The 19,850-nt window shown below is 42.1% G+C and overlaps 2 protein-coding genes across 4 annotated transcripts; one reads left to right on the top strand and one right to left on the bottom strand.

Annotated features, from left to right (window-relative positions):
* Nucleotides 1–262: 262 nt before the first annotated feature.
* LOC123512079 (single-stranded DNA-binding protein-like) lies at nucleotides 263–4,432 on the top strand. Its single transcript, XM_045268276.1, has 5 exons — nucleotides 263–540; nucleotides 703–851; nucleotides 2,072–2,169; nucleotides 2,927–3,061; nucleotides 3,736–4,432. The coding sequence occupies exons 2-5, from the start codon at nucleotides 795–797 to the stop codon at nucleotides 4,247–4,249; spliced, it is 804 nt and encodes a 267-aa protein (XP_045124211.1). The 5' UTR covers nucleotides 263–540; nucleotides 703–794; the 3' UTR covers nucleotides 4,250–4,432.
* Nucleotides 4,433–5,133: 701 nt separating this feature from the next.
* LOC123512078 (ATP-dependent DNA helicase PIF1-like) lies at nucleotides 5,134–17,639 on the bottom strand. Of its 3 annotated transcripts, XM_045268274.1 has the most exons (13): nucleotides 17,437–17,639; nucleotides 17,146–17,318; nucleotides 14,147–14,323; nucleotides 13,522–13,825; nucleotides 13,187–13,300; nucleotides 12,626–12,740; nucleotides 11,295–11,429; nucleotides 10,572–10,705; nucleotides 10,158–10,399; nucleotides 9,594–9,733; nucleotides 8,788–8,982; nucleotides 7,137–7,282; nucleotides 5,134–6,224 (listed from the first exon to the last, which is right to left on the bottom strand). In XM_045268274.1, exons 3-13 carry the CDS (start codon nucleotides 14,284–14,286, stop codon nucleotides 6,021–6,023), a joined length of 1,869 nt encoding a protein of 622 aa, XP_045124209.1. In that variant the 5' UTR covers nucleotides 14,287–14,323; nucleotides 17,146–17,318; nucleotides 17,437–17,639; the 3' UTR covers nucleotides 5,134–6,020. The 3 variants fall into 3 exon arrangements, with proteins under 3 accessions (XP_045124209.1, XP_045124207.1, XP_045124210.1); XM_045268272.1 differs by lacking the exons at nucleotides 17,146–17,318; nucleotides 17,437–17,639 and adding an exon at nucleotides 16,240–16,666; XM_045268275.1 differs by lacking the exons at nucleotides 17,146–17,318; nucleotides 17,437–17,639 and adding an exon at nucleotides 16,190–16,248.
* Nucleotides 17,640–19,850: the final 2,211 nt, after the last annotated feature.

Genomic DNA, 19,850 nt, shown 5'->3' with positions numbered 1-19,850 from the left:
ACTTGGGAGAGGATGAGACAGTGGAACATGTGGTGGTGGAGTGTGTGAAGTATGCCAGAGACAGGTATGAGATGATGCAAGTGGTGCTGAGGGAGCTGGGGCATGACAGAGTGGAGATGACAGGAAGGGAATGGATGGTGTTGCTGCTGGGACTGTGTGGGGAGACGAATGAAAGGATGATTGAGGCTGTGAAAGAGTTCCTGGAGAGAATGTGGCGTGCCAGATGCAGGAACTAGTGGTGTGAAAGATGGTGATTGCCCTCTTTGTTGTCTGGTGTTCTTTATGTTCCCTACAGGAGCTGCCGATACAAAGGCCTGACCCAGAAGAAATTCTGCGTCACCTGTACCATCAAGATCAAGATCAAAACCACAACAAACCAGCGTGACTCCGACTTTACCACACCACACCGCCACATCACAACACCACGCTACCGCTGGACATCCCCGACACTCTGCTGGGAAGGAAACACCAAAGCAAAAAAAGAAAATAAAGGATAGCGACCAACGGAGTGATTCAAAGCATAGCAGGTCCAAAGAAGAGGTGAGGATACCATTCACTAGACCAAACACAACCACACCTGACACCGCCACACACACCACACTACTACCTACAGTCCTCGCCACCACACCACACTGCTCTCCAAGACTGTAGTTATTTTTAAATTCCATGTGGTCTCATTATGTTATATCATTCCTACCACAGTTTTTGGGAAATGGTGAAGCTGTGGTGATTATTACTGAATACCGGCACTTCCTACCATCACCACACCTACCATCACACACCACACTGCCACCATGATGCAGGGGAAGTGTCCCTCCAAGAAGCTGTCCAAGGCAGTGCTGGATTTAAAGGTGAGTCTAGGTTCAAGTTGTTGGCGGAAGTATAGCCTCTGCATTGACACTCCCTTATCTATTGTTTATTTTGGTGTTCATCCTTCTTTAACAGCACTGTCCTAATATAGTCATCCCTCCAACTCTCCCTTATCTACCGTTTATTATGTTGTCAATCTTTCTGTAATGGCACTGTTGTAATATAGTAGTCCTTCCTACTCTCCCTTATCTTTCATTTATTATGTTCCCAATCTTTCTTTTACAGCACTGTCCTAATATAGTAGTCCTTCCAACATTCCCTTTTCTGTCTTCTATTATGTTGTCAATATTTCTTTAATGGCACTGTCCTAATATAGTTGTCCTTCCAACTCTCCTTATATTCTGGTTTCCCCTTTGCATTTCTTTCACTTTGCTGACATGATGTGGGAGTGAAAATATAACCAAAACTGATCAAACCATAACTCTAACCTAACCTAACCTAACTAGTGTAGCCTAAGTGTGCTCTAGGCCAGAAGGGTTTTGAGGAAGACGTATCAGCTTTGTGTGTCGCCTCAAATAGGTTAGGTTAGTTTCGGCTATAATTTTTTCCTTCCTATGTCCTCAGCTGAATGAAAAAGCTGCAAAGGGGAGCAAAAAAATGAGAAGAGCAGGAGGGATGACTATATTAGGAGAGTGCCTCTTTTATTTTCTTTTGCCTTATTTCCCATGACTTTTACAGAGAATTCTTGATGCTCTCTATTTCTTCCACAACAAGAATTCTTCGTATAAAATTTTTCTTCATTTTCTTGATAGGTTTGCTGCAGTGCTGGTTTCTTCCTTTCCCAGTACAGTTTAGTAGTGGATTGAAAGCCTTTGTATCAGCTCCCATTTTTGTTTATATTTCTTTTTCTTTTTGTTGTATTCTTCTATTCTTGACGTATCTTGTTTTTCCAAATTTTGATCACATATTTTTGTTTTTTTTTCAATTTCTTCTTTGAAATGCTTTGCTTCCATGAACGCGAGTGATGCAAATTCTAATCAAGTGATTGTAACCAAAGGCCTGTTGTCAGAAATTCTTTGCTCTCTTTCACCACAACTATTTTCAAAGGCAGCCAATTATTGTTCCTGCTGTTAACCTTCATTGTTGATTTTGATATGTGCCATTGTAACATGTAACCTCCAGTTGTTGGTTTTGCCATGTACCTTTTTAATATGTAACCTTTTTTTTTTTTTTTTTTTTTTTTTTTTTTTTCTTGATGTAGTTTATGAAGAAAAGCAAGGAGAAGGCCCTGGTGCAGGAGGAGAATGAAGAGAGACAGCAGCTGTACCACGACCAGCTGTCAACACTGCACGAAGGAGCGTAAGTCACCCCCTCTCTTGTCTGACATTAACATTCTCCTCTACTATTGCAAAGGAAATGCCTGAAATTGTGTTTTTTTTTAAACCTTTTTGCTAGTTAAGCTTGCACCATTAAAATGTCCTTTATGTATGTTATTTCAAGAGAGCTAACTCTCTCTCTCTCTCTCTCTCTCTCTCTCTCTCTCTCTCTCTCTCTCTCTCTCTCTCTCTCTCTCTCTCTCAGTAAAACGAATCAAGGGTGATTTTTTTGCAGGGATGAATGTATTTGCCTTCTATCTCAACAACTTTTTGACTAGTCTTGTGTAAGTTACTAGGGGTTTTCAAATGTATTTTCATGATTTTATTGAAAGTTTAACATATTTTACCATAAATTATAGGAGATCTAATACAATCAGTTTATTAGAGCTTCTTAAACTAACACACACCTTCTAAACACAATTGAAATCCCTATAACTTTATTACTATGATTGTCATGATGAAAATACCCTTGAAAACTCTAACAACTTCCACTCCAACTAAATAAATTTGAAAATTGTGTTTGAAAACAATAATATTTTCAAGTAGAGCATGTAGAAAATCACTGGAAAATCATAAGCCAATTAGACAATCTCTCAAAGCCTTAAAAGCCCCAACATGTTACACTCCAACCTGCAAAAAGTTGTGACTATCTAAAAGTATGAAGTTGTCATCTCATTTTATATTTTCTTCATCTATGTAATGTATTTTCCTCATATCATTACGTGTTCTTCACTAAACAGGGAAAAAATTGTCATGATGAGTTCCTATGTGGACTGCCTCAAGTTCCTGCCGTGCCGTCTGTCGTTTGGTGGCATGGACCAGGATATTGAGAAGCTGAATGAGGATCGACTCACAGGACTGTACACCGTGACCAAGTGAGACCTGCTTGGCTGTGTGTGTGTGTGTATTTACCTAGTTTTTTTACCCAGTTGTAGTTTTACAGGGCTTGGGCTTTACGCTCGTGTGGCCATGTCTCCATATCTATATTTATCCAATTTTTCTTTAAAACTATGCCTCACTCAGACTGTTCGAAGTCTCAACACATCTTTGTAGGAAACTATATTTTTTAACGTGTGTGTGTGTGTGTGTGTGATGTGGGCCCATATTTTGCAATGCTCTGCTCTCTTATCATGACTATTTTTGAAGGACACAGATTACAAGCAGGTTTCTGAGGGTGTTTCTCCTATAAATTATGTAGTAACCTTGTTCATTTGTCATCAGAACCATAAAAAGATCTTTGAAAAAAAATAACTTGTCACTTAAACAGAAGCCTTCTGAAATAGTGGAGGTGTAGCACTGAAGTATTTCTGAATATGGTCCTTAGTATGAGTGGCTGGGCTTTGAATTGTATTGTGCTCTATGAAAACAGATCTAAGTCAGATTTCTGTTCTCTATACAGTATGCTTGATTTATTCCTTTATGCTTTTAATTTCTTTCTGATCTAATGTTTTAAAGTTGAACTTGCAACATTAAACTATTGTCCATGAATCTTTGTGTACAGCAGGCCAGGAATCTCATAGGAAACACATTTTCCCTCTCTTTGCCTCAGGCCTACACCCAAAGAACATGTCACAGAGATGGATGCTGATGTCTCTGCTAGGGACATGGCAGCCCAGTACCGCCCCAGAGCCCACCACAACCAGGGGGAACTAGAGGAAGGTGCTGAGGACTCCAGTTATGATGCAATGTCCAACCAGCTTTCTCAAGACCAAAACAAGCCAATAAGTGGCAAGATGAGGCCAATTTACAGAGATGGCTTTGAAGGAGGAGGTGGCAGGGGAAGAGGGGGATTTAGAGGAAGAAGTAGAGATTTCAGAAGAGGAGGAAGGGGTGGCAGAGGAGGAAGGGGAGGGAGAGATGGAGGTTTCACAGGAGGACGAGGCAAGGAAATGTACATGAAGGAGGAAGGTTTCTGGGGAGGGAAGGAGATTATGAAGGGATGTTTAGGAGAGAACACCACCAGAGGGAGGGGCAGGGGTAACAAGCGAGGCCATGAAGGCAGCCAAGGTCACATCCAGGACAGTGACAATTGGAACAAGAAATTCAAGGCAGAGAGGAATTAAATCACTTCTTTGTGCTGTACATTGGTGCACCACAGGTCTCCTGTTGAGGTGTGGTGGTGCCAACTAATTATTTTTATACCAGATCCAAGAGAGTTGTCCATGTCTTTGGAAACAGCATGTCTGTTCTCACTCTCCAGACACTTGTCAGTGTTAATGGTACTTTTAATAAAATCTCTAAATAACTACTTCTCTTTTCTGACACTTGTAAAGCACAGTGGGTGTGTCCCTGCATGCACGACCACCAACCCAGTATCTCATAGGACGAGTGTAAGAAGACGGGGAAAGAATACAAACATGGTATGGAAACAAGAAATAATGTATTCAAGCTTGATAAAGTTTGACACAAAAGAAATAAAGGTAAAAAATGTTTTTTTGGATAGGCTGTTGGATGAAAGGCATAGATCCAGTAATCAGGCTGTTAGTGTAGAGGTAATACGGAGACAACCCCCTTCACTACTGGAATGCTTTTTTGTCATGAATTGTTGATGTGATTAAACAATTTTATTTACATTAGGAAGGGTCTATGGAGGTTGGAAGATTGATGGCTTGTCTTCAGTATTCTAATCCTACTTAAGTTTCTGCACCTGTACAAAATCACCAAATAGTAATCAGAATAAATATGCAAAGGCATCCTGGTTTGAAGGGGTTAAAAGAACATAAGACAAATTTATGGATGGAGATATGTGAAATAAGTAGTTTTCTACATGGACTGAAGTGTGTGGCTGCACCAACCCTTGTGTTCTTGTGGCTGGAGGTGGCAGAGAACACCATTCCTCACTCCTGGAGCACCTGCCACCATTGTTTACACAGTGTATTGATGTGTGGTGGAGGAAGTGCAAAATATAGTAATAGCTGTAATCAGAGTTGGCAATATAAACACAATATATATAAATAAAGTGTATTATTAATTGAATAAAAAAAATAAAAAGTTTCATTCTTAAACTAACAATCATTACATCTTTGAATTATCAGGGTCTTATTCAATAAGGATAAAAACAAGTGAGTCATACAGTTAACCCCTTCAGTTCTGTGAGGCATTTTTACTTTGAGTTTCATGTAGTACAATTAGACCATTTTATTGATATTATGAAGGAAATATGGAGGTCAGAAGATTAATGGCCAATCTTCATTATTTCAACCCCTACACAAGTTTCTGAAACTGTAAAATCACCAAATACGAAGTAGAATGAATATGGAAATGCATCACGGTACTCAAAGGGTTAAAATTTATAGGATTTATAATGCATACAAAAATTAATCATGGAGTCAAAACTTATGAACAGGAGTCAGAACAACATACAAGTACTGCACTAAAACACTTTACAACAGACAATCACGGAAGAGCATACATCCGTACACACAAACAAACAACACACAACACTGATATGCCTGTGTCAGTAACTCGGGTTCATTAATGAGAATCGGGAAGGTAGTGAACAGGTGAATGACAAACTAAAACAAGCCATTACAAAACCACCACTACCTCTAAAGTTATCTGGAATTTGTCAGTGCTCATCTCACCAACTCCCTGCCTTTAACCCTTTCAGTACTGGGGTGCATTTTTACCATGACTTCTGAGTATGATTATACTATTTTATTTGCAGTAGGGAGAGCTTCTAGAGGTCAGAAGATTAATGGCTAGAGTCTTCACTGTTTTAATTCCCGCCTAAGTTTTGAAGCTGTATAAGATCACCATATAGTAAGCAGAATGAATATGAAAACATGTCATGGTACTGAAGAGGTTAACCCATCACCAACACACACACACACATCATATTAAATGACAATATTCATGCTGTGCTCTCCTTAAATTGTGGTAAAACTTGAGGACGTCAGGGTGAGCGTGGACACAGGAAGGATTGAAGTCCAGCACCTTGAGACCCTTAAGGTTCCTGGCACGGGAGAGAGCCACGTACACCTGCCCCGCCTCAAACACTCGGGAGAAGGACATCTCAGCACAGTCCAGCGTCATTCCCTGCACAAAACAGAGAAAGACTAAGTGGTGGTGAAAACATTGCAATATCTCCATAAGTCAGCAAAATATGGACTTATTTTTTACCAAATAGTGAACTGAACAGAACTAGAACAGCCAAGCCAGCTGAAGGAGACTAGACAGCCAAATACAACTAGACCACCCAAGCCAGCTAAAGGCGACTTAACAGTTGAATACAAATAAAACACCCAAGCCAGCTGAACACATCTACAGCACCTTGGCAAACTGCAGGAGACTAGACAGCTAAACATAACTATGGTCTGACCATTTTATGAAGACCACTTAGGTGTTGGCTTTTTCGGGGATTTCCCGGCCTGCGGCGCCGTCACACTTGTACCAATGTGCACCTCAAGTCAGGTACTTAATACTTATTAACTGATGGTGTTGTAGTACATATACATTGTGATGCTCTAAAAAGGCAAGTTTTAGAGTAATCTGCGTTTATTTTTAAATACATTTTGCATTATTTTTGCAAACACAAACAATACTTGACAACGTTTCCTCTGAACGTTGTCACATCCCTCTGGGTGACCGAGTGAGGTCACAGGTCAAAGTGACCGTGTTAATCCATGGGTCGCTTCCTCTCCCACTACTAGCCAGGATGAGAGAGAGAGAGAGAGAGAGAGAGAGAGAGAGAGAGAGAGAGAGAGAGAGAGAGAGAGAGAGAGAGAGAGAGAGAGAGAGAGAGAGAGAGAGAGAGAGAGAGAGGTGGTGTGTGGGGAAGCAAGGTTCTCATTGACACACAGGCTCTAATCCCTTAATTTACCCAGCACAAGTACAAGCACAGGCTGGGAAATCCCTGAAAAACCCAACGCCTAAGTGATCTTCATAAAATGGTCAGGCCATAGAATACCTGAGATCATGGTTTGGTGACCTATGCTGTGCTGTGCCTACCTGTGACTTGTGAATGGAGAAAGCCCAGGCCAGCTGCAGTGGAAGTTGTTTCCTGGTGATGTGGTAGCCGGCAGTCAATGTAACGCTCCATTTCTCATACTTGATCTCTGTTGTCACCCCGCACAGGAACCTCACCATGGGGTTGCCTGCAGGAATACCAACCAGTCAAGCAGTCAGTCAAGGGGTTAGTTAGTCAATTAGGTATTTATTTAAGACATTAAGTTTTTTTTTTTTCCCTGCATTTGTCAAAGTGTCTATAGAATTTATTTGTTGTTATTGAATTGCCAGAGAGGAGCACTGGTGATTTATCTCACTCACGATGGAAGAAAATAATCAACCGGCAAGCCATATTGATAGAATTTTCAGAGACATACAATTTGGTAAGGAATATTGGAATAGCATTTCACTACATGGACAAAGAAATGTTGAAGAAACTGATAAGTACTATAATAAGACCTAGATTGGAATATACAGGAGTAGTGTGGACCCCTCACAAAAAGAAAAACATATGGAAGCTGGAGAGACTACAAAAAATGGGAGAGAGGGGATCTCTTAAACATTTATAAATTGATAAACGGAATGGACCAAGTGGACAATGAGTATCTGATCCCGAGAGAAGAATATACCAGTCGAAGCACAAGATTACATAGTAAGAAGCTGAGGAAGGGAAGATGTGTAAGAGATATTAAAAAGTATAGTTTCCTGCAAAGATGTATTGAGACGTGGAACAATTTGAATGAAGTAGTGTCTGCAACGAGTGTGCATACTTTTAAAGTAAGATTGGATAAGTGTAGGTATGGAGACGGGGCCACACGAGCATAAAGCCCAGGTCCTGTAAAACTACAACTAGGTAAATAAATACACACACATCACAAGCATGATATGCCCAAGGCTGGAATATGCAGCAGTGGTATGGTCTCTGAGCTCTTAAAAGGATATAAGAAAATTGGAAAGGATACAGAAGATTGCTACAAAGATGGTGCCGGAATTAAAGGACCTCACATATGAAGAACAATGAAAGGAAATGGGACTGCCAACCTTGCAAGACAGAAGAGAACACGGGGACCTAATAACAATGTATAAGATAGTAATTGATATGGAAAAGATGGACAAAGAGCTGGTGCTGTTGATGGAAGATGGAAGGACAACAGGACATGAAAAGATCAGGATGAGGCAGCGTGTGAAGGATATTGGAAAATACAGTTTTCCACACAGAATGGTGGAAAAATGGAATGCATTGGATAATGGAATTGTCATTTGTCACAGCACATAGTGTGCATAACTTTAAAGAAAAACTAGATAAATGGAGATATGGAGACAGGACACTATGAGCCTCACTCAAACCTTGTATAATACAACTAGGTAAATACACTGTACTCTCAATCATTCATACCTTTCTTCGGCAACTACGGAGGTTTCAAAATATTTATCTTTTTTTTTTTTTTTTTTTTTGGCCAGCTCTCTTGGACCTGCAAGGGAACTGGCAACTATGTGAACTTTTTTTTTCTAAGCGGCTCTTCATGAGTTATCCTTATAAACACATAAACACACACACACACACAGATAGATAGATAGATAGGTAGACTTATTGACCACACAAAAGTAAATCCAACTGCAATACAAATAATACTTTAAACACACACACACACACCTGTATTGCCATGGGTGAAGGCAGTGACCACCCCTCGTGCCCCATTGACCAGGCCACGCCCCACCTCCAGGTTCTTGGTCAGCATCACCTGGCAGCCGACCTTAAGCACCAGCCGCCTCCCCACCGGTGTGTTGGCGTCCAGCACTCCCTGCTGCTCCAAGTCACTGTCCACTGACACAAACACTCTCTCCTGGCCTGCCAAGAAGCCATTAAGGTTAGGTTAGGTTAGATTAGGTTTGTTTTGCTTAGGTTCTGCTAAGATAGGTTGTGGCAGCAATAACTGAACTGCTGGAGAGACTGACAGACAGACTCATGGACAGCCATGCTATAATGTCCGACACAACACTACAATCAATGATCACCAAAGTTAGAATATTGAAAACATGAAATGCTTTATTCATTTCACTAATACAAGCTCTAGAACTGTGACTGTGTGTAAGTAGTGTATCCGTCTATGTGTCTGTCTGTTTATGTTGCACTCACAAATCTTATTCAACACACACACACACACACACACGTGTAGTGTAGTGGTTAGCACGCTCGGCTCACATTCGAGAGGCCCGGGTTCGAGTCCCGGTGCAGCGAGGCAAATGGGTAAGCCTCTTAATGTGTGGCCCCTGTTTATCTAGCAGTAAATAGGTATGGGATGTAACTCGAGGGGTTGTGGTCTCGCTGTTCCAGTGTGTGGAGTGTGTTGTGGTCTCAGTCCTACCCGAAGATCAATCTATGAGCTCTAAGCTCGCTCCGTAATGGGGAAGACTGGCTGGGTGACCAGCAAGTGACCGAGGTGAATTACACAGTCACACCTGAGAGATCGTTGAGGTGAACGCTGTTGATGTGGTCCACATCATCGCGGTGGGTGCACAGCCGGGACGCCTTGATGCCATCCCGCTCCACACAGTTGTTGACAGTCTGCTGCAGCTTCTCCGCCGCCGCCTCGCTGCACCTGCTCAATGGATGGGTGGCAACGTGCATGGCTGTTATTATCATCACCATAATTATTATTGTGGTCGTTGTTAATTCATTTGGAAGGTTATGAGCAGTTTTATTAATTCTTGCTCTCATTTCCAATCTTTCAAGTGCCTCTTCATTCTTCTCTACAAATCTCACCCTACTGACTTCCTCCCCATTCCCTCTCCTTCCTCCTGGCCTCCCTCCCTTTCCTCCTCCTCCTTAACATCCCTCTACCTTCCTCCCCTTCCTTATCAACTGTATCCATCCTCCCTTCCCTTCCTTCCAGCCTCCTCTCTTTCTTTCCTCCTCCTCCTTACCACCCCTCTACCTTCCTCCTTTTCCTTATTATCTCCATCCATCCCTCCTTCCCTTCACATGTGCCCTTCCCAGCCATACACACACACACACACACACACCTGCCAAGCCTCACAGCCTGCAGGATTTCAATGAACTCCGGGTCATCCTGCCTCTTCACATCAGTCAGTTCCAGGGTGCAGGTGACACAGCGCTCCCAGGCAGGTGTCTGGAAACAGAACACCCGCTGCTCGCCCCGCTTGGTGACTGGTGGCAGCTGCAGGAAGTCGCCACACAGGATGAGTTGAATACCTCCAAAGGGCTTGTCATTCTTCCTCACTGATCTCGCCACGGCCTCCAGCTTCTGTGAGAGAGATGAGAGGTGAGAGAGAGAGAGAGAGAGAGAGAGAGAGAGAGAGAGAGAGAGAGAGAGAGAGAGAGAGAGAGAGAGAGAGAGAGAGAGAGAGAGAGAGAGAGAGAGAGATGCAGACATACACATCCACATCCCTCCTGTCCTCCACAACACACCTGCTCACCTCAAAGAAAAGGCCATCCACCATGGACACTTCATCCACAATGAGGTGCCGGCACTGCCTCCACTGCTGGGCAACTGCCTTGCGTGATGCCAGCCTCAGGCATTGTTCCAGGCTGCCCTCACCTGTGCCCACACCTGAGGAGAGTGCCAGTGGTAAGGAAGTGTTAGCACTGTGGAAAGTATTAAGATTAGGCAAGTTTATACAGTGATTGGTAAATAAAGAGCATGTGAGAGAGGACAGTGCCAGTGTGAGTGCCAAGTGCCAACAGTTCACATGATTCAGGAGTCTATTCTGAAACACAATCAAAAGACTCTGTTTGAGGCTGTGCAGGTTCTTAAGAGTGTTTTCTTATAGTTCTAGAAGCACATCAACAAGATTTCTACACGACTAGAACACTAGAGAATTCAGGTCACTGTTTCAGTAGCCACAGAGAATAGTCATGGCAAAGAGACATGTTTTTGGGGGTTCTACAGATAGATTAATGAGATTTCTATATTACTGACGGGAAATTTTCTAGAGTTAACCAAAATAAAGGGATAAATGTCTTGAAACTTCTGTCTTAGAAGAATTCCGATCATAGGAAGATGGTAATACAGAAGCAAGCAGGGAGTTCCAGACTTTACCAGAGAGTACTAACCATATCTGTGGCATTAAAAAGTGGTAAAGTTACTCTCTCTCCCTCTCCCATCCCTAACTGTTCCCTCTACATTCAGCCAATCTCACCAGCAAATGCATGGAGAGTACAGCCCCCGATGTGACTGGCAGCGACTCCTGTGCTGGCAGTGATGAAGGTGGACTCAGGAGGCAGTGACCCCACCAGACGCTGCAGCAGGAAGCTCTTGCCTGTCCCTGCGCTGCCTGTAGGAGGGAGGGTGGTGGTGGTGGTGACAGTGGTAGCAGTAGAAGGGAAAGGAAGATGAATAAGAAGTTTAAAATAATGGGAAATGCTTTGAATTTACATTCCTTACAGCATAGTTTAAGAGGAAATCTGACAAAGGTCTTTAACTCCTTCAATACTGGAATGCATTTTTACCATGAGTTTGGGAATAATTAGACAATTTCATTTACATTAGGAAGGGTCTATGATGGAGGTCAGAAGAATAATGGGCAGTCTGTAATATTCTAATCCTCCATATGCTTTCTGAAGCTGTATAAAATCACCAAGTAGTAAGCAGAATGAATATGAAAACACGTCATAGTACTGAAGGGGTCAAGTGGCATAAGGGAATATATAACATGTATGACAAACAAAATTAGAGTGAGTGTTCAGGCAGGGACAAGAAATAATGGTCTTGACTCTAATGAAGCTTCATTTAGAACATAGGAAGGGAATGAATCTTGAAATGGAATGTTACAACAATGTAGTAGACTCATATCAGGTCATATCATTAGTGGTGAGTCAATAAGGAAGTCTAAGAATAAAGTAGACATATTTATGGATAAGGATGACAAGTAGAGTGCAATCTTACCTAAATCTGCTTGGCCTCCCTTTTCCTTCTTATATACCATATGGGCTTTTCATGGGAAATTATGGACTAAAGCAAGAAACTTTTTACATACCTATCTGAAAGTTCAACCATTAGGGAACCATTACCCCAAGTAAGGAAGCCCTACCTACACTCAGACTGTGACTAGGATTCAAACCTATGTGCTTGGAGACCCCTCAGACCCCAAAGTGTGCTATTCCCCACTCTCATCCTCATTTGTGCCTATCCCTGTGCTTGGCCTACCTTGCTCTCTTATTTATCTCAGCTATTTCTCTCTCTCATATTTGCTTGTACTGTAATCAATGCAATCTTGTCTATCCCCATGCTTGGCTTCCCTCGCTCTCTTATCTATCTCAGCTATTCCTCCTCTCTCATCCTCCCCCGTGCCTTGTGCTTGGCTTCCCTTGCACTCCTATCTATCTCAGCTACTCCTCTTCTCTCATCTTTCCTTGTACCATAATCAATGCAATCTTGCCTATTCCTTTCCTTGGCCTCCTTTGCTGTCTTATCTATTGGCACTGAATTATATCTCCTCTGTGTCAGCTTCCCACAGTTTCCAGCACCCACCAGTGAAGAAAACACTCTGGCCAGAGCTGACTGCCTGCACCACCTTCCTCTGTTCGGCAGTGAGTAGTGTGGGATTGAAGAAACGAGATACTTTGCTCTTCCTTCCTGGTGAGTCCTGCAGGGAGAGGTGGTGGAAATTATGTCATGCAAATTTAGGCTTATATTCTCACACTTCTATGCTTAACCTCCACCATTTCAAAAAAACTTTATCTAAATTTACATTAGGTAGTTTTAAAGGTGTTTTACATTTCTAAAGGCAGATTTCTACATTATCAAATGGAGAAGCACTCTTGAAAATCTCTCTAGTCATCTCTGTGCCCTTACATAATAGTGTGATGAGAGCAAAGTGTTTTTAAGCAAGTTTTTACAGTTCTAGAGGCAGATTGACAAGATTTCTACATTGTTAAATGAAGAAACAATCTTGAAAATCCTGCTAATCATCTCTGTAGTCTTGAGAAATAATCATAGAGAGAAAACAAAGTATTTCTGAATCAAAACTTTAGACTCACCCATTCATTTTTTCCCTTACTCTCACTCTCTCTCTCATCTACCATCACCTACCTGCATCTTTCGTTTGCTGGACAGAGGAGAGGCGCCTGGCTGCTGCTGCTGCTTCTGGCCATTCACTTCCTTAAGAGGTGGCCGACCTTCCCTTTTCCTGGCTCCCTTGTACTCCTGCGTTTGGGAGAGAGAGAGAGAGAGAGAGAGAGAGAGAGAGAGAGAGAGAGAGAGAGAGAGAGAGAGAGAGAGAGAGAGAGAGAGAGAGAGAGAGAGATGATGATGATATATTGGTTAGGGATTCAAAGGAGAGAGAAGGTACTGGATCTTCTTATATGAGAGGGAGTCAGACAAGGGGCAACAAAACTGATGCATAGAGAAGAGGTCCCAGCACACACCTTGAGAGTGAGAGGGCTGATCTCCTCAAAGGCAACAGGACGGTCGGACAAAAGTCGCTGGCGGGCGGTGAGTGCCTTGGCAGTCCCTGCAGTGCCTTCTGCTGCCACTGCCTTCTTGCCGGCCAGGACCTTGAGGAAGACGAGCAGCTGGTGGGGCGGCGCGTTGGACATCATGAGGTTCGTGTTGGTGTCCTGCAAGCTGATGGTGGCCTTCCCCTCCTTCAGGAAGCGAGTGTGCAGCCGGAACTTGTCCAGTGACCACTGCAGGGAGTGCCTGGGGCCCTCCATGCGTAGAATCATATCCCTAGGGAAGAGAGTGGTTAATGTAAGCACAAAAAACAATTAAGAACAAACAAACCACAATACATTGGTTGGGACGCTACCAGAGTGCACTGATGCAGCTTCCACTCCCTGCCAGAAAGATGAAAGTTGTTTTAGGTTCAGTTAGACTGGTACTGCACTGTCCATTGATATACACAGGCAGCAGCAAGTTTATTCTGTGTATTTATTGCAGCAGCAGGTGAACACAGCACAACACCTCATCTATGCATTTCTCTTAGATTTGAATGACTCACTATTTATTGCAACAGAAGATGGAGCAAACAACACAGTCAGCGCAACACACCTGAAGGCGTTGCGGCCAAGCATGAGGCGGACACCCTTGTGTGTGGAGCAGTGTGGCCGGCCTTGCTGTGTCCTCTCCACAGTCACGGTGCACTGCAGGGGTGGCACACTCACCTGCGGCTCCTTCTCGGGCGTCTCCATCACATCTGCCTTCTGCCACACACAACCTCACCACCACCTGCACAATAGAAGCAACACCTAGTTTACAACTTTATTCTCAACACTAACATTGCCAAAACTATTTCAACTTAACCCCTTCATTACAGGGACACTTTCACTACGAGTTTAGTGTACGATCAGACAATTTTATTTAGATCAGGAAGGGTCTATGGAGGTCACAAGATTAATGGCCCCAGTGTTCATTTTTCTATTCCTCATGTAAGTTTCTGAAGATGTATAAAATAACCAAATAGTAAGCAGAATGATTATGGAAATGCGTCATGGTACTGAGAGGATTAACCAAATTAGTGGAAGGAAGTGGTTAGTGGGGTACCCCAAGGATCAATGCTAGGACCTCTTCTTTTCTTGGTGTACATTAACGATTTAGATTTAGGAATTAGTAGCAAAGTATCAAAGTTTGCAGATGATACTAAGATAGCATGTGCAGTACAGGGTGAAAAGGACAATTACAGAATACAACGAGACCTGGACAGGCTGATAGCATGGGCAGACAGGTGGCAGATGGAGTTTAATTCTGATAAGTGTCAGGTTATGCATTTAGGTAAAGACAACACAAACTTTAACTATGAGATGGAGGGATGTTGGCTAGAGGCAGTAGAGGAAGGAAAGGATTTAGGAGTAGTGATAGACAGGACTATGAAATTTTCAAAGCAATGTTTAGAAGCAAGAAATAGGGCAAATAGGATCCTGGGTTTTATAAATAGAAATGTTAGTTATAAAAGTAAGGAAGTGGTGCGTAGCTTATATAATTCCTATGTTAGGCCCCATTTAGAGTATTGCATACAGGCCTGGTCACCCCACTATAGGCAGGATATCAACATGTTAGAAGCAGTTCAGAGAAGAGCAACTAGGATGATACCAGCATTAAAGCGCCTGGAGTATAGAGATAGATTAAAGGAATTAAACATGTTTTCATTTGAGAGGAGATGTATAAGAGGGGATATGATAGAGTTATTTAAAATGTTTTCAGATACAAACTACATAGATGTGAGATCTTTCTTTACCTTAGAGGAGGGAAATAGGACTAGAAATCATGGCAGGAAGATTAGAAAGCAAGGCTGCAGGTTAGATATAAGAAAATATTTCTTTAGTCATAGAGTGGTAGACTTCTGGAATGCATTGCCAGAGACGGTTGTAAATAGCACTAGTTTGACAATGTTTAAAAACAGATTAGATAAGCACTTAAATTCATTAGATTTATAATTATGTATAGCACTGCATGATAGTTTTTATAAGAAATTTACTATAGTTAAATAAGACATGATCCCCATGTATGGGGACCACAAATTGTAGAGGATTTCGCTGCAGGACTTAGCCCTGTTAATGGGCCAAATATTTAGAATTAGTATATAATGTATTGTGTACTTGTAAGTGTATCTTTAAGTACTGATGACGAGGTCGCTGTGCGACTGATACAGGATAACCTAGATGGGCCCTGGTGGCCCTTTGTTATCCTATTATTTATGTTATGTTATGTTATGTTATGTTAATCTAACCCAAAAAACCTACGCCGAGTCAAATAATAGTGGGAGGCATGAGGGAGGGGCGAGCCTATGTATGTTTATGTTTATGAGCCTAACAAGGGGAAGAGGGATTATACATGTCCCCATCTGAAATGTTCTCCCCACCTCCCCAATGAACTGTTCACCTCACACACACAAGAACACCACACCAAGCAAAAATCTTAGACCAGACATTTAAATTCTCCGGAATATTTAAAGTTTAAAGGTTTTTGAATCGCTTGCCGCCAAAACTTTCTCTACACTTTCATTTTCGCCATTCCAGACGTGTTCTGCGCCACACATACCCTCTCTACATGTTCCCCAGTGTTCATTGGTCCACACCACACACTACATACACTCACCAAACACCTCAATTTTGAAATAACGCCAAAACACAACCAGTAACACACACCGTGGTCCGTAGATGTGAGTAGCCGCCGAGTGCGACGCCAGCATCAGCTGTGGCTCTTTAAAGGAACTGACTCTCTTCTTGCCCGCTATAAATTCCAATACTATGTCCTTGTATGTGTTAAATTCTCAGTGTTTGAAAATTATCACGGAACTATGTGTGAAATATTCAGTGTTATTATGGTTTTAGTTTATTTAAGGATACATGTTGCCGTGGGGAGCTTCAAAATGTCGACATTACTAAACTCAGCATTCACAACACAATAAATTCTAATACTATGTCCTTGCTTGTGTTAAATTCTCAGTATTTGAAATTTATCTGGGAATTATGTGTGCAATACTCAATGTTTTTTTATGGTTTTAATCTATTGGAAGATATAAGCAGCCGTGGGGAGGAGCTTCAAATTGTCGACATTACCAAACTCAACATTCGCAACACACAATATATAAATCTAATTAAAAAATACACAAATAAATACAAAAAGAATAAAAAACAACAAAAATAACACGATCATTAAAAAACAAACATGATAAACAGTGAGAGATGAGTGACAAAATATCGACATTACAAATCACTATATTCAAAACAAATAAAAAGCAACACAAATAAATAATAAAAAAAAAAATAAAAAATGTGCGTGGTGTGTGTGGTGATAGAGTGGAAGAGAGCAGTGTGGTGTATGGTGTGTGATAGAGTGGAAGAGAGCAGTGTGGTGTATGGTGACAGTGGTGTGTGTGATGATAGAGTGAAAGAGAGCAAATTGTGGTGTATAGTGTGTGTGGTGATAGAGGGAAAGAGAGCAGTGTGGTGTGTGATGACAGTGGTGTGTGTGGTGACAGTGTAAGAGATCAAATTGTGGTGTGTGGTGACAATGAAAGAGCAAATTGTGGTGTATGGTCCGCCACGCACATTCCCAGTGACACAGTCCTCGCTCCTCTCATTCCATCCAGCTTGTACAGTACACTGCCTCTGTGTGGCTCTAGTCATCAGCAGTCAGCGTGTCTACGGTCATCTCTTCAGAACACGCAACAACACAGCCCAGTCCAGTGAGTACCATGAGTGAACGCACCTACCACACAACCCTGGAACAAGAAAAAAACAATATATCAAACCACACACCCAAAAAATAAATCAAACTAAAAAAAGTTATAAGAAACTACATCATTTCACTAACCGTACTAAACCCAATAATTCACGTACCATAATTATGATAGCACGTGCACGCCCGCCACAGCCAGCCAGCCACGCCACCACCACCAGCAGCACGAGGCTCCTGGATCGCCGCCACGGTGTGCTAACCACGGCATTACTGGGGATAACTAGATAATTAACATGTACCTGGAAGAGAAGGTTAGTTTGTACCTGGAAGCGAATGGTTAGCCGCGCCGCCTATCGCCCTATGCCTAACACCTAACGCCTAGCAAACCGTAATTTGTACTTTACTTTATTCCGAAGGGTTGATCCAGCGGTGTCAGTCCCACGGTGTGAGCTGTGATACGGGTACTCACCGGTAAAGAGGAGAAGGAAGGAGTTAGTGTGGTGTGGTTATCAAAGCTAGTATTTCATTATTAACGGATATCTGTATAGGAGTCACGTGGTTCAGGTCAGTGCTTAGTAGCAGCTTAGTACTTTATTGCAGTTATTATATTTAAGCTTAAATAACAACCTCAGCTTACCAAATCCAACGCGAGGAAGACGCATTCAATAAGATAAACTAACGCACACTATCACTACACTAACCGCGATGCCACGCAGGCACACACAAAAAACCGCACTCGCCCGCCACCGTAAGACAAAAAAGGACGAGGATTTCTTCAGCTGGTGTGGGATCACCTCGGCTGTCTTCGAATGTGCTGCCCTTCCTTTGGCTGACACACTCCCACCTCACGCCCTCACATCCACACCACACTATAAGATCACATTAACTTTGTGCTCACTGAGACACATTTCAGCGCTAAAAAAAGAAAGATAAGATTGCTAACTGCTTGTTATCCTCACGCCACACACTCTCCCTATCCTATCCCTCCTGCCTGCCTTCCTTTGACCCCATCCACCGTGCCGGGCTACCTTCAACCTTCCGCCTCCCTTCCCTGGTCTCTGCTTCTCCATCAGTTTAATTCTAAAAAGTGTCAGGTTATGCATTTAGGTAAAGACAACACAAACTTTAGCTATGAGATGGAGGGATGTTGGCTAGAGGCAGTAGAGGAGGGAAAGGATTTAGGAGTAGTGATAGACAGGACTATGAAATTTTCAAAGCAATGTTTAGAAGCAAGAAATAGGGCAAATAGGATCCTGGGTTTTATAAATAGAAATGTTAGTTATAAAAGTAAGGAAGCTTATATAATATTATATAAGCGTAGCTTATATAATTCCTATGTTAGGCCCCATTTAGAGTATTGCATACAGGCCTGGTCACCCCATTATAGGCAGGATATCAACATGTTAGAAGCAGTTAAGAGAAGAGCAACTAGGATGATACCAGCATTAAAGCGCCTGGAGTATAAAGATAGATTAAAGGAATTAAACATGTTTTCATTTGAGAGGAGATGTATAAGAGGGGATATGATAGAGTTATTTCAAATGTTCTCAGATACAAACTACATAGATGTGAGATCTTTCTTTACCTTAGAGGAGGGAAATAGGACTAGAAATCATGGCAGGAAGATTAGAAAGCAAGGCTGCAGGTTAGATATAAGAAAATATTTCTTTATTCATAGGGTGGTAGACTTCTGGAATGCATTGCCAGAGAGGGTTGTAAATAGCACTAGTTTGACAATGTTTAAAAACAGATTAGATAAGCACTTAAATTTATTAGATTTATAATTATGTATAGCGCTGCATGATAGTTTTTATAAGAAATTTACTATAGTTAAACAAGACATGATCCCCATGTATGGGGATCACAGATTGTACAGGATTTCGCTGCAGGACTTAGCCCTGTTAATGGGCCAAATATTTAGAATTAGTATATAATGTGTTACGGCCCGCCCGTAACATACATTACTACCATCACCTCCTCCGCTTGTTACCTCGTTCGCCACCTCTCCGCCTCCCCTTCCACGTCACCGTCTCGTGAACCTTCCACGCCACCGTTTCATGAACCCTCCACGTCACCGTTTCATGAAGCCCCGCTACTGTCCCGAAGTTGGATTCACGCGGCCCCATTCGACTCGACCGGAAGTGTTGAGCCAGCTCTTGGTTTTCTGAAAAGCAAGTTGAGATCCAAGCCTCAACCAGTGAACACAACGCCTCTTGGGTCTACCGTGGGATCAACCATCACCCAGCGTTTCACCACTGCGATACCGCATAAGTATCACTTCCCCTCGTCCGTGCTTTCCACATTGCCTCTATATAGGATAAGGATTATTGTTAGGTATTAAGTTGGGTTCTTTATTGTTGTATTTATTACTGTGTTATATGTATGTGTATGTCATTTTCCTGTGTTTCATTTTATATATGTGTTTCATGTTTCATGTTATATCTGTGTCAATATCATTATAGGTTATTAAAATAGCTTTTTAAAGTGTTCTTTGCATTTCCTCACCAGTTGAACCTGCAGTTTTTTTTTTTTATTATTGTTCACCGGCTCCCCGATGCCAATCTTACCAGTTTAA

Source organism: Portunus trituberculatus, chromosome 32 (assembly GCF_017591435.1).
Source record: "Portunus trituberculatus isolate SZX2019 chromosome 32, ASM1759143v1, whole genome shotgun sequence".
Classification (NCBI taxonomy): domain Eukaryota; kingdom Metazoa; phylum Arthropoda; class Malacostraca; order Decapoda; family Portunidae; genus Portunus; species Portunus trituberculatus.
This window is presented reverse-complemented; position numbering and strand designations above follow the sequence as displayed.

Coding starts and splice junctions, on each gene's coding strand:
- LOC123512079 (XM_045268276.1), top strand. CDS start 795: ATGATGCAGGGGAAGTGTCCCTCCAAGAAGCTGTCCAAGGCAGTGCTG. Junction 852..2,071: donor AGGCAGTGCTGGATTTAAAG/GTGAGTCTAGGT, acceptor TTCTTGATGTAG/TTTATGAAGAAAAGCAAGGA. Junction 2,170..2,926: donor TCAACACTGCACGAAGGAGC/GTAAGTCACCCC, acceptor TTCACTAAACAG/GGAAAAAATTGTCATGATGA.
- LOC123512078 (XM_045268274.1), bottom strand. CDS start 14,286: ATGGAGACGCCCGAGAAGGAGCCGCAGGTGAGTGTGCCACCCCTGCAG. Junction 8,983..9,593: donor TCACCTCAACGATCTCTCAG/GTGTGACTGTGT, acceptor GCTTCTTGGCAG/GCCAGGAGAGAGTGTTTGTG. Junction 7,283..8,787: donor CTTCACCCATGGCAATACAG/GTGTGTGTGTGT, acceptor GTATTCCTGCAG/GCAACCCCATGGTGAGGTTC.